The 13,018-nt window shown below is 39.0% G+C and overlaps 1 protein-coding gene across 1 annotated transcript in view; it reads right to left on the bottom strand.

Moving 5' to 3' along the window:
• Positions 1-13,018, bottom strand: part of COL6A6 (collagen type VI alpha 6 chain) — a 166,350-nt gene that overhangs the window by 48,070 nt on the left and 105,262 nt on the right. Inside the window, exons 24-28 of the mRNA XM_045037620.1 lie at positions 11,111-11,173; positions 6,677-6,739; positions 5,836-5,886; positions 3,698-3,733; positions 2,910-2,972 (exon numbers count right to left, since the gene is read on the bottom strand). Of these exons, the coding sequence (XP_044893555.1) occupies positions 2,910-2,972; positions 3,698-3,733; positions 5,836-5,886; positions 6,677-6,739; positions 11,111-11,173 (276 nt within the window). The remainder of the gene's footprint in view (positions 1-2,909; positions 2,973-3,697; positions 3,734-5,835; positions 5,887-6,676; positions 6,740-11,110; positions 11,174-13,018) is intronic.

Below are 13,018 nucleotides of genomic sequence, written 5' to 3' on the forward strand. Positions count from 1 at the left end.
GGCAGAGAACTCAAATAGGCATTTTTCCAAAGAAAACATACAGATGGCCAACAGACATGTGAAAAGATGCTCAACATCAGTCATCATCAGGGAAATGCAAATTATAACCACTAGGAGATATCACCTCACATCTGTCAGAATGCCTAAAATCAAAAACACAAGAAACGACAAGTTTTGGTTGGAGAAGATGTGGAGAAAAAGGAACCCTGGTGTACTGTTGGTGGAAATGTAAATTGGTGCGGCCACTGTAGGAAACAGTAGAGAGGTTCCTCAAAAAATTAAAAATAGAAATACCATATGGCCCAGTAATTCACGGATGCTTACCCAAAGAAAATGAAAATGTTAATTTGAAAAGGTATATGCACTCCTGTATTTATTGCAGCATTATTTTTTTAATGTTTATTTCTTTTTGAGAAAGAGAGAGGGAGGGGTAGAGAGAGAAGGCAGGGGGTGGGGCGGGTGGAGACAGGGGATCTGAAGCAGGCTCCACACTGATAGCAGTGAGCCCGATGTGAGGCTTGAATTCACAGACTGCAAGATCAGGACCTAAGCCAAAGTTGGATGCTCAACCGACTGAGCCACCCAGGCGCCACTCCTGTAGCGTTATTTACAGCAGCCAAGATTTGGAAGCAACCTAAGTGTCTATCAGTAGACGAATGGATAAAGATGTGATACGCACACATGCACACACACACACACACACACAAACAAATCTGATCAAAAAACGGGCAGAGGACTTGAACAGCTATTTTTCTAAAATGACATACAGATGGCCAACAGACTCATGAAAATCTGCTCAACAGCATTCATATCAGGGAAAAGACTATCAAAACCACAGTGAGATATCACTTTACACCTACCAGAAAGGCTAGATTCAAAAAGATAAGAAATAACAAGAGTTTGCCAAGGATGTGGAGAAAAGGGAGCCCTGGTATACTGCTGGTAGAAATGTAAATTGTTGCAGACAGTATGGAGGTTCCTCAAAATATCAAAAATAGAAACACAATATGACCCAGTAATTCCACTTCTGAATGTTTACTCAAAAAAATAAAAACAGTAATCTGAAAAGATAAACATCCTTAGCAATGTTAAGTGTCAATCAACAGATGAATGGATAAAGAAGATGGGATATATATTGCAGTGGAATGTTAATCATAAAAAGAATAAAATCTTGCCATTTGTGGCAACATGGATAGACTCTAGGTTATTATGCTAAGTGAAGTAAGTCAGAGAAAGACAAATACCGTATGATTTCACTTATATGTAGAATCTAAAAAAATAACACAAATGAACAAAGAAACAACAGCAGAAGCAGAAATAGACTCATGGATAGAAGGGACAACCAAATTGGTGGTTGCCAGAGGGGAGGTGGGTGGAGGGGTGGGTGAAGTGGGTGAAAGGGCTTAAGAGGTAGACTTCCGGTTATAAAATAAATATGTCATAGGGATGAAAAGTACAGCAGAGGAAATATGATCAATAATACTGTAAATAATACATGGTGACAGATGGTGACTATACATCATGGTGAGCACTTTGTGATCTATGTAATTTCTATGTTGCACACCTGAAACTAATATAATATTGTATATCAATTGTATTTCAATAAAAATTTTAAAATCCTGGAGAGTCATAGAGGTAGAAATGGCCAAGTGTAATGCAAAAGAGAATGAACACATAGGAGAGCATACAAGCCACCGCACAATCCCTTAGCAGAGCAGGCAGTTAAACAGTTTTTTTCCTAAAAAAAAACCCAATCTCTGTACATAAAGCTGTTGTGCTTAATAAAAACTCAGATCAGGATAAAATTAACCACAGTGACAAAACTGGAAAACCACCTTAAGTATCAAGTTATATCAGACTTTGTTTTTCTTTTCCTGTTAATTAATATGGTGTTAACATCAGTTTACCCAGTCAGTGCTGTGCTGAAGAAAAAAAAAAACAAAGAAATTTATTGAGAGACAATGATCAGAAGAATGTCTCTTTCACAAAGCAGCCACGTCATTTATACACAGTGGAAATATAAAAAGTCAACCAATGCAAAAATCCATTCTTAACCCACTGGAACCCAAATATGCCAATTGCCTATGAGCTATGCTGGACACAAGGCAATAGGAAATTTCCAAGTCCCCCTATGGAATAATAAGGACATATTCAGTCACATAATAAGTGGAAACACTTTTTCATAAAAATTAAGACATACTCTCTTAAGCTAAATGGGTATTAAGCTAAATACTTCATCAAAAGTAATTTAACAAAACCTTAATAGTGAAGAACAAGACACCAACGGGCCTTAGGCTGCACTAAATCTGCCAGGGAGACAGGATGAAACTGACCATATTTTCCAGTGCAAATTTTTGACTACAAGGATTCCTATAACAGAGTCTTATTTCCAGTGTTAAGAATGAAGGGACGCCTGGGTGGCTCAGTTGGTTAAGTGTCTGACTTCAGCTCAGGTCACGATCTCTCACGGTTCATGAGTTCAAGCCCCACATCGGGCTCCGTGCTGACAGCTCAGAGCCTGGAGCCTGCTTCAGATTCTGTGTCTCCCTCTCTTTCTGCCCCTCCCTCGCTCACACTGTCTCTCTCTCTCTCTCTCTCAAAAATAAACTTAAAAAAAAAAAAAAAAAAGAATGGTACGTTGGCAGCCAGAATGGGTGAACTTGTTCACTAAGAGCATATACGTCTTTGCCTTCTTGCTGGCATTGAAGGAGGAGTCATATATCCATTTCCTTCCCCAGGTATGCCTTAACAACACACACACACACACACACACACACACACACACACACACACACACACACATTTTGCAAGTCTTGAGGAACAAGTAACAACTCAAATGAGTATAAAAGCATGGGAAGGACTTCCCAAAGTAGCCGAGGTTGTAAGGCCTTGGAATCTAAGATGCTTACCGTTTTGCCTCTGGCTCCTTTGGGTCCAGTTTCTCCTGGACCACCACGGTCCCCAGTCTCACCCTAATTAAGTTCAGAAAAATAAAATGGTAATTAAAATCCAAGAGCCACATCTCAATGTGTTTTTAAACTGATTCCAACACGAAGACATTTTTCATATACATTTTAATCTTCAAGAGTCTTCTCTGAAGTGTCTGCCCTCCCCCTCCTCCTTTCTCCCCTCCCCCGTTTTATGGCTCTCTACACAGCACAGGGCTGCCTCATTGTTCTACTCTGCCTCCCTCTTTCCAGCCACAACACAGTCAGCTCAGAGACATGAACTGTCTGTGCTTTTTATTCTGCTCCCCGATCGAATCACAGAACTTGGCATTTACTGAACTCACTAAACGTTTCTAGCAAAAGTGAAAGCTTTAAGGTAGAGGGCATCATTACTAACTTATTATCAGAAGGTGATTTATAACCACATTGGAAAAACCGAGCCAGGTGAAGGCAGGTTTTGGGTTTCTTTACAATTTACTTTCCTTTGAGCCAAGAAGAAAACACATTATGATAGAGGGGAAGGAGTCCATGTGAGAAGAAAAATAAAGGGGATTTTTTTCCTTTACTTATGAATTTAAAAACTAGAAATGAAATTAAAAAAAAAAAGCCTGCTTCTCTCTCTCCCCCCTTTTCCTCATAAAGGTTTCTTTTTACTCATTGATCATTATTCTTCTATCATCCTAGGATAACATTTCACAGCCTCAGGAGTATTTCTGATTGATCTCTATTTAATATGAAGTGCACGGTACCTTAGGTCCACTTTCTCCAGGAAATCCTTCTTGCCCCTATAATTAACAGTATGGAAAATTAATATACGTATCACTGATGTAGGTTTGCCCTGACTTTGATTTTGCCTGCTGCCTCATTTGGTTTTAGTATCTCTGAATCAGCGAAGGGCCAAAACAACTATAAATGAAAATGTACAACATTACTTGAGAAACTAGCTCCAATTTCTAAATTAAACTGTACCAAAATATCATGACAACCTAAGTGGATAAATGCACACATCTGAGGAATTATAAAGCAGCTCTCCTTCTACTGGAGATACCTAACAGGACAGCTGGTAATACGGCCAAGTGTCTCTGAAATAGTCCTCTTAGAACATATTTCATTGGAGAAAATTTGGGAAACCTAGAGTTTAAATGTGATCATTTGTTTTCTGGTTCCCTGTTTACCTTACTTAGTCCATAGACTATAATTGAGGATGTCTGATAATCCCCACTTGATGAAAAAACAATGATTTAAACTGAAGTTTATTTTCTGATTATTAAATGTAGTATCTCCTCAAACATATATAAAATAGAAAAGAATGGAAAGAAGAAAAATTACTCAAATCTCACTACCCAGAACTAACCGTTAGAAATGGTTTGCCCTGTTTTCTTATTTTTAGGGCGCCTGGGTGGCTCAGTCGGTTAAGCATCCACCTTCAGCTCAGCTCATGATCTCACAGTTGACGAGTTCGAGCCCTGCGTCGGGTTCTGTGCTGACAGCTCAGAGCCTGGAGCCGGCTTCAGACATGTGTCTCCCTCTCTCTCTGCCCCTCCCCTGCTCATGCTCTGTCTCTCTCTCTTGCTCTCAAAAATAAACATTAAAAAAAGTTAAAAAAAATATTTTGTCCTGTTTTATTTTTTATTTTTTTAATTAAAAAAATTTTTTTAATGTTTATTTATTTTTGAGAGACAGAGCACAAGCAGGGGAGGGGCAGAAAGGGAGAGAAACACAGAATCTGAATCAGGCAGGCTCCAGTCTCTGAGCTGTCAGCACAGAGCCCGATGTGAGGCTCAAACCCACAAACTGTGAGATCATAGTTTGAGCCGAAGTCGGCGCTCAACAAACCGAGCCACTCAGGTGCCCCTAGTCATTTTTTCTTTAAGCCCTCCAAAATGCATTTTTTAGCATAATTGGGATAAGTATTCTTTTCTAATTTTTTACATAACTACAAACTTCATATATATTCATTTTAAAGAGGGTGAATATTCTAATGCTATTAGCTACTTAATATTTCTCTTTTATCAGATATTGAGATTGTTTTCAATTATTCTGTAAAGAAAATTTCACTGGAAATGCCTCATTCATTAGTGATTTTTTTTTTCAAAGAAATTTTAGCTTTTTGGGGTTTATTTTTCCAGTCTCTTGCATCATTCCTAGTGGGATTTCACTGGGAATTAATTGATCCTTTATAATGTTTTAGACTTTCCAACAAGACTTTGGTATGTCTCCATTTAGTAAAGTTTTGTATTTCAGTAATTATTTGTCATAGGTCTCAAATATTTTGCAGAAGGGATATTCTTAACTACATAATGTTTTTGTGGATACTGTTATTATGATTTCTAAGTGGTTATTATTTATATACAGAAATCACTGGTTTTGTAAATTTATCTTACTTCCAGATCCTTAAATATTCAAAATATAAAGTTATAATTCTGATACAAAGTTAAAAGTTTTTATTTTTGAGTTATTGCTTGGCTCAATGCACGTTAAAAAGGCCCCGTGAAATGTCTCACTAATGGTTAAACAGATTAAGAGAACAAATTTTGGAATGCCTCCCTGAGTAAACTCGAGCACAGAGCTGCTAAGATTAGAGGCACTGTTCAGGCTGTAAAAAGTCAGGCCCTGGCCGCACATCTCTACAGAGAACAGAAAATTAATTTCAAGTTTGAATTGTTGCCTGTGCCTTAAACCATCAAATTCTATTTTCTTCTACCACATTCTCCAAGGGATATCAGCAAATAAGTTATCAAAATCTATCTCTAAATATCCAAGACTGCCCTATTCACTGCTTTTTTTCCCTCTTAAATGTAACAAAACAAAGCAAAAAAAACCAACAAAACTAAAAAAAGCACAAAAAATAAATGAAAATTTTCAGCTTCCAGTCAATATGTCTTACCTTTGCTCCTTTCCTTCCAATGCTGCCATAACCTGGAGGGCCATCATCACCCTGTAAACAAAGGCATTAACTACAAACATCCCAGACTACAGACTGGAGGCAGGCTTATCCACAAGAAAACAAGACACCCGGTTTTTTGGTTTGATTAGGAGAAGTGAGGAAGCAGGATACTTCCTCTGGAGCTGGCCACTGACATTTGGTGATAGTAGCACTAAAGATAACTCTCAGTGACAGATATAGACCGTGCACTATCCCTTAGTCTCACTTGTTTCATCTGTAAAGTGGAACTAAAAGTTATAACCACTCATGATGTTATTATGAGGACCGAATGAGAAAATTTGAGGCATACAGTCATGTCAATAAAAGGAGGTAGTGGTGCTTCTGTTTAACACCTGTATTTTTGACACCTCAGCTCTAATCCATTTTCAGTTTGCTAGATGAAAATAAGGCCTTCTCAATTCTTGGTCAATGGCTACTGTCAGACCCTTGCAGAAGGTCTTTGTGACAAGTCCTGAGCTCTGGGGGAGGGTGGGCTGGGTTTCTGATGAACAGGTTCTGATGGGCGGAAAGGATAGAAGAAGGGTTACGGGGATGCTCAAGACACGTTTTTGTCCAGTTTATCATTTGCCTTTAAAAGCATCCTGGCCAGGGTGTTTGGTACGGGCAAGTGGCCACCTTAGGAAAGGAACTAATCCAAGTTAAGGATAATATCTCAGTTTCTGGAAAGCTAAAAGCTAGACTGGGGTGGTATCTTTAATACATGCCCCAGAGAACCATACGTGATATCTATTGAACTAAAAGATTCCAAGGGCCACGTCAAAAGTAGGGATCAAATACAAACCGGCAAGCCTCGAGGACCGGGGAGGCCAATAGGTCCTCTTTCTCCCAAATCTCCAGGTTCTCCCTGTCAAACAAAACAGTGAAATGTGTCCTTGTCAGGCTTGTTATTATTTTTTTATAAAGGAAATGAGCAGTGACGGTACTAAGATAATAGTTAGTTATACAACCGCATCCATGTCATTGTACCGAACACAGTGACAATGGCTTTGTGGTCAGGACTGCGAGTTGTACAAGCAATGCAAGGAATTGGCTGTTGTTGGCTAGTGAGGTCTCCTACATTGACGAACGAAGTCCCAGCAAGACTGATACATTGTTTAGTGCAAGTTGCCATCTTGGCAGCTCAGTACCATGAACCGCACCCTTGGAAATGTCTTACCATGAGTCAAAGAAGAAGCTCTGTACTGTTTTAAAAAATTAACAAAACTGTTTTCCAAGATGATCCATCAAATCATCTGGCTGCTGCAAAGACAAGAGACTTCTTAATCTAGTTTTAAGTGCTAATCAAGATAACCAAGTTAGCACGACATTCATGGCAATTGTTTCTGACTTCTGACTAGTAGACCATCTACTGTGGGTTATAAATCAATCTCAGGATTACGTTGAGTAAAGTCCAGCTACTTGGGAAAGTTAACACAGCTCTACAAAAGAAGGTTAACTCCTTTTCTTAAAAAAAAAAAAAAAAAAAAAAAAAAAAAAAAGAAAGAAAAGAAAAAAGATGTTAGATTTTAGATTTACATAAATGGCAAGGTAGTACAGAGAGTTTGTATACACTCCACATCTAGCTTCCCCTATTGTTAGCATTATATTAGTTACATTAGTAGGGCCCATTTATCACAATGCATAAATGAATACTGATTCTTTCTTATTAACTAAAGCCCATACTTTATTCAGCTTTTTTTTTTTTTTAATTTTTTACCAAATATCCTTTTTGTCTTCCAGGATCCTATCCAAGATACCCTATCATGTCTTCTTAAGTTCCTTTAGACTGTGACACAGTTTATCGGATTTTCCTTGTTTTTGAGGACGTTGATGGTTTTGAGGAGTACTGCTGAGGTATTCTGTAGAATGTCCCTCAACTGGGGTCTTTCTCATGATTACGGTGGATTTTACGGGTTTAGGGGGTAAAGATCACAGAGGTAAAGTGCCATTCTCATTACAACATAACAAGAGAACATTCTATCAACATGGCTATCACTATTGATGTTAACCTTAACCATTTGGCTGAGGTAGTGTTGGTCACGTTTCTCCACTATCTAGTCATTCCCTGTCTTTCCCATAATGTACTCTTTAGAAAGGAGTGTGGAAATGTACCCAGCCCACACTTTGGGAGTGGGAGTGGTTAAGTCATTTTTAAAGACAGAAAGGCAACCAGTTAAGTGTGAGAAGTGCAAATGGACAAATGTCCACTAGCACTGAACTCAGAGTAATACAGAGTTGGGTTCCATGGCTGGGAAGCAGAAGATCACCTTTCTTTCAGGGTAGTGGTTCTTAAAGTTGGCTCTGGGGCCACCTGCCTCACAACTACCTCAGGTCCACATGCAAAGGAAATTCCTGGACTCCACTGGTATGGTCCGTCGTATTAGAGCCCAAGAATATGCCTATTTAAATAAGCTTCTCTGCTGATTTTTTTTTTTTTAATGTTTATTTTTGAGAGAGAGCGAGCGAGCAAGCATGAGCCAAGAAGGGGCAGAGAGAGAGACGAAAACAGAATCTGAAGCAGGCTCCAGGCTCAGAGCTGTCAGCACAGAGCCCAAGGTAGGGCTGGAACTCACAAGCTGTGAGACCTAAGCTGAAGTTGGACGCTTAACTGACTGAGCCACCAGGTGCCCCTCCGCTGATTCTTATACACAGTGAAATTTGAGAACATCTGCTTTAAGGTACAGAAACAAGGGAAGCCAAATGACTTGAACGGGGTCACTTTTACTATTGGTACAGTCAGGTGTTGAGCCCAGAATTAACCAGCAAGTTGCTTGTGTCCCTGGGTACTTGGGCTTATTGCAGTAAGGTAGGAGTAAGGTAGGAGTAAGTGTTCGGGGCTCATCTCAGTTAACAATGAATCCAGAGGACTCAATTTATCTTGGGACTTCCCAAAGGATTTGGGTTTGCTTTGAGGGTACTTATTTCCAAATTCTTGCCTCTTCGTCTTTAAAAATCCCTGTTATTAATGATGATCTTTTGGGCACAACTACCCTGCTCCTATCTATCTCCTTCCACACTCTCACCTATAACTGGCCCAAGGAGCTCTCCATTCCTGACGACCTATCTCCTGGTCCCTTTTGTTTCATCCAATGGATTGCTTTCTTCTCACAAGCAAACCTCTATGCATCCATGAAGCTGCACACAAACACACATCCCACCTCATTGTAAGATAATTGGTTCTCATCAGTGACACCACTTCCCCTGCAGCCTTCCCCAAGGGCAAGAAGGCAGCATTGTTTCTGTTCCAAACTTTCCTTTCCAGAGCACTATTGCTACACTGCATGCTCTAGCAATCCTTTCCTGTTGGAATTGATTATCCCTGTCATCTACATATCTCATATTTCACCCTCCAGTCAATAGTCCTTACAACTTGACCACTGGCCTCCATCACTTCAGCAATTCTTAGCAGTTCTCCATCACAAAGCTAGCCTCTCTTCTCATGTTCTCATTCTCACCCTCTGTGTCAAGGAATTTCCCCATTAATTACCTACTCTGACATCGTCAATCTTCTCCTTTCTCTCTGCTCAGACGGTCTCTCCTATCATTGAAAACAAATACCCAGCTTCAATCAGTCCTATACTGGTGGTTAATACCCTCTCCCTGCCCCCAAGTCTTGCTTCTTCAAAGAGTAGTTTATAGCCCTGAATCCATTTCTTCCTCTCCAACGCATTGTTCAGTTCTTTGTAGGCTATCTCCCTTTCTTTCCCCTTCTCTCAAACACTACATTTCAAACTATTCTTTGGAGCATCTTAGCTACCAGAAGCAATGGCTTCTTCACTCCCCTTATCTATTCTGCACTAGCTGATACAATTGACCTCTCCTTCCTCAACTCTTCTTCTCAGCACCCAGTGTGCATTTCTGTTTCTTTCCCCTCGTTTCTAATGACTGTCTCCCCTTACCCTTCTTACAAATAGATATCACTAAGAGTCTTTTTAAGAATCCAAATGCCTCTGAAACCTACAACGCTGACCAGCCATAAACTCTTTCCTCTATTCCCCAAACCAAGTGGTTCCCTTCACTCCTACACTGCCCTTTCTCATGACTTTCCTGCTTCTGGGATGGTGCTACACGCATGCAGGAAGCCCACAAATCATGTAGCCCTCTTCTTTATACCTTAGTTTCCTACTAGAAGAGTCTTCCAGAATCATGATGAGTTCCTCCTGTCCTCACCCTGTTACATCATCCAATTGTTGCTTGTCTTAGAGACTATGAGAACGTACCCACTAGTCTCCTAGTTTCCTATCTCTCAGCGTTCCAAATATTTCTACACTGAGTGGCCTGTTCAAAATCCTCCCAAGTCTGGCTGTGTTCATACACTCCATTAAAAAATTATAAATAGCACTGTACTTGCTACTTAACAAAGCAAGTGACCACAGACTTTGTCTTTTATGTGTCTACCAGACAGGATCATCTTCTTCCCCAAATACCCACTTCCCAGGATTTTCCAACCCTGTGCTTTCCTTCACGTGATTTCTTCTCCCTGAAACCCTCCATGCCTCCTCTCTGCTTGCCAAAGTCTTTATTATCTTCTAGGGTCTGCTCCAAGTCTGTATCCTCTATGATGCCTCTTTCCCCAGCCCGGAAATACTTCTACAAACACTATATTTTAACCTCCATTCTCAGACCCGTATCCTGGACTACTTTATGTCATAGATTATTGTCTTGAAAATATTCTAAATTCTGTGGGGACTGACTCCATGTCATCTTTATTATACAACCCAGAAATTCTTTCATTAAGCAAATATTTTCTAAGCAATTATGTGCCAGGAACCGTTCAAAGTACTAGGGATGCATCAGTGAGCAAAACAGTCAAAGAGCTCGACTCTCCTGAAACGGACTTTCTAGTCCAACAGAATGCCAGTACAGTGACTTTGTCTTTAAAGGTGTTCAGCAAAGGTTTACATGCATGGGAGGAAACAAATAAAGAAGAGAGGAGGAGAAGCAAAAAGAGAAGGTCAAAGGAAGGCCTGTCCCAGAACAGTCCTCCTTCCCTGAGGTTCCCCCAGGCTAAGATTGGGTGTAGCCCCTCGTGAAATTATGCTGAACTGGAATCCTTGACCTCATTGTCGTCCACACCCACGTCCTTAGATGTTGTTGGCTCTCTAAGAATTAAGCCAGGGTGTAGGGGCAATAAGATATTCTCCTTTGTGTTGAAAGGGCTCTGGCTAATACAACCAGACACACTTACTTTGAGGAGAAAACCTTAACTTTGGTGGGTTTAAAGAATGTGACCTACTTTATTTCCTTGGCTTCCCAAATGGCCTGGACTCCCTGCTTCTCCTCCTGGTCCTGGAGGCCCCTGAAACAAAACAAGGATTGCAAATATAGCAGAACATAAAGCAACTTCCCCTTAAACCCTCTGTGTCTCTTCTAAGAGGAAAATGAACCACAGATGGGAAAAGAATTATGGCTTTACTGATTTCTGCTCTGGAAAAAAGTATCACAGCTGTCAAATAAAAACTAGTAAATAAAAGAAAATTAATAAAGTAATTCATGCCAGATGTGGCCTAACTGATCATGCTTCCTTGTGAGTCTTCTTTTCCAAAGAGATTTTACATTCTCACTGTTTTGCTTTTACAGCAGATGTTGCTAAAATGTCTAACATTTAAAGAAGGCATTCCAAATGACATTTGTCTTTAACTGTATTCTGTCTGGTTCTTTGTTTTGCTAGAAAGCATTTTTTTTAAAGGTAAACATATATTTGCAACTAATTTAGTTGCAATTTATTTGCATATATTTGCAACATATTGCAATATATGCAATTTATTTGCATATATTTATTTGCATATATTTGCAACTAATTTAGTTGCAATTTATTTGCAACTAATATAATTTGTACAAATAGAAAGTTCAAGAAACTTCCCCCCAAATAATTAGCATTAATAACAAGATATGTTCAGGTGTACTGGATAATGTTCTGAAATAGTTTTCCCTTCCCTACTGATAAATTAGAAAAGCAAATGTACATAAATCCCCATTTACCGTTAGAAGAAAAAAACTAAAATATTTAGAATTTAACAAGAAAGATAAAGACCCATATAAAGAAATCTTTAAGATCTTATTGAAGAACGTAACGAAAGTTAAACAGGTGGATAAATATACCACATGTCAATATGGAAAATCTGTTTGATATAATAGAAGTTTCTTTAGCATTCTAGAAAGCATGTTTTATTGGAATAGCTTTAGAACTAACCATTTAAAAATCCCAATTCAGACACAGCCCAACTGCCTTCCCATGTTACTAACACTTGGGATCAAATTTTTCCTTTGGGATATCCAAACATATGGCAACACAAATCTCTTTTAGTTAAAATGTTTACATAGGTACTTGTAATAATTCCAACACCAATGAATGGAAATCATTTTCAAATTTCTTTTTTGCCATGGTTACTGTAATTTAAAAATAAACAAACCATATCTGTGTAGTAAGCATGCTACTTAGCAAATTTTGTTCAGAAAAAAAAATTATGACATTAACCTTTTTTATCTTGAAAAAATTAAGGATGTACTAAGTTGGACATAAAAAATTTCCTAATAGGAAAGACTGTTAAATAGTATATTGGTTACCAGGGAAGATGATAATAATCTTTCCACAATCTTCGTTTTTTTCTCTCCCCTCTCCCTTATTTATCCTAAAAGAAGAATCTCAATTTCACTTTCCATAGCTGTCAATCCTTTCCCTTCTAACTCTCAGTCCTACCACTTCATGGAGCTAGCTCCCGTGACATCCACGGGATGTTTTCTGTTCTTTTCTGTTCTTAGTTGATTTTGATCATGTATTCTTTGAAACTTTTCCATTAAGTTCTGTAACACTGGTTACCATGGCCTTCCTGGTCCCTCTCTGGCCTCTTCTCAGCAAACTTCAAAGACTCCATTGGCCTCTTAAATCTCCATGTGCCCTGAGGCTCCTCTGATCTTATTTTCTCATTTAATCCTCTCTTCCTGAGTGATTCCCCCATAGATTCACATATCACTTTACAAAATAACCCCTAAATATTTGGATCTCCAGTTCAGACCACTCAACTAAACGCCAGACCCATAAGTTAAAATGTCTATTGGAACTGATTACCAAAGATAATTAGATTTACTGCAAGTCATACCTGGGTTCATTCTCTTTATTAAGGAAGCCCAAGGTGGAAACTAG

This window comes from Felis catus, chromosome C2, assembly GCF_018350175.1.
Source record: "Felis catus isolate Fca126 chromosome C2, F.catus_Fca126_mat1.0, whole genome shotgun sequence".
Classification (NCBI taxonomy): Eukaryota; Metazoa; Chordata; class Mammalia; order Carnivora; family Felidae; genus Felis; species Felis catus.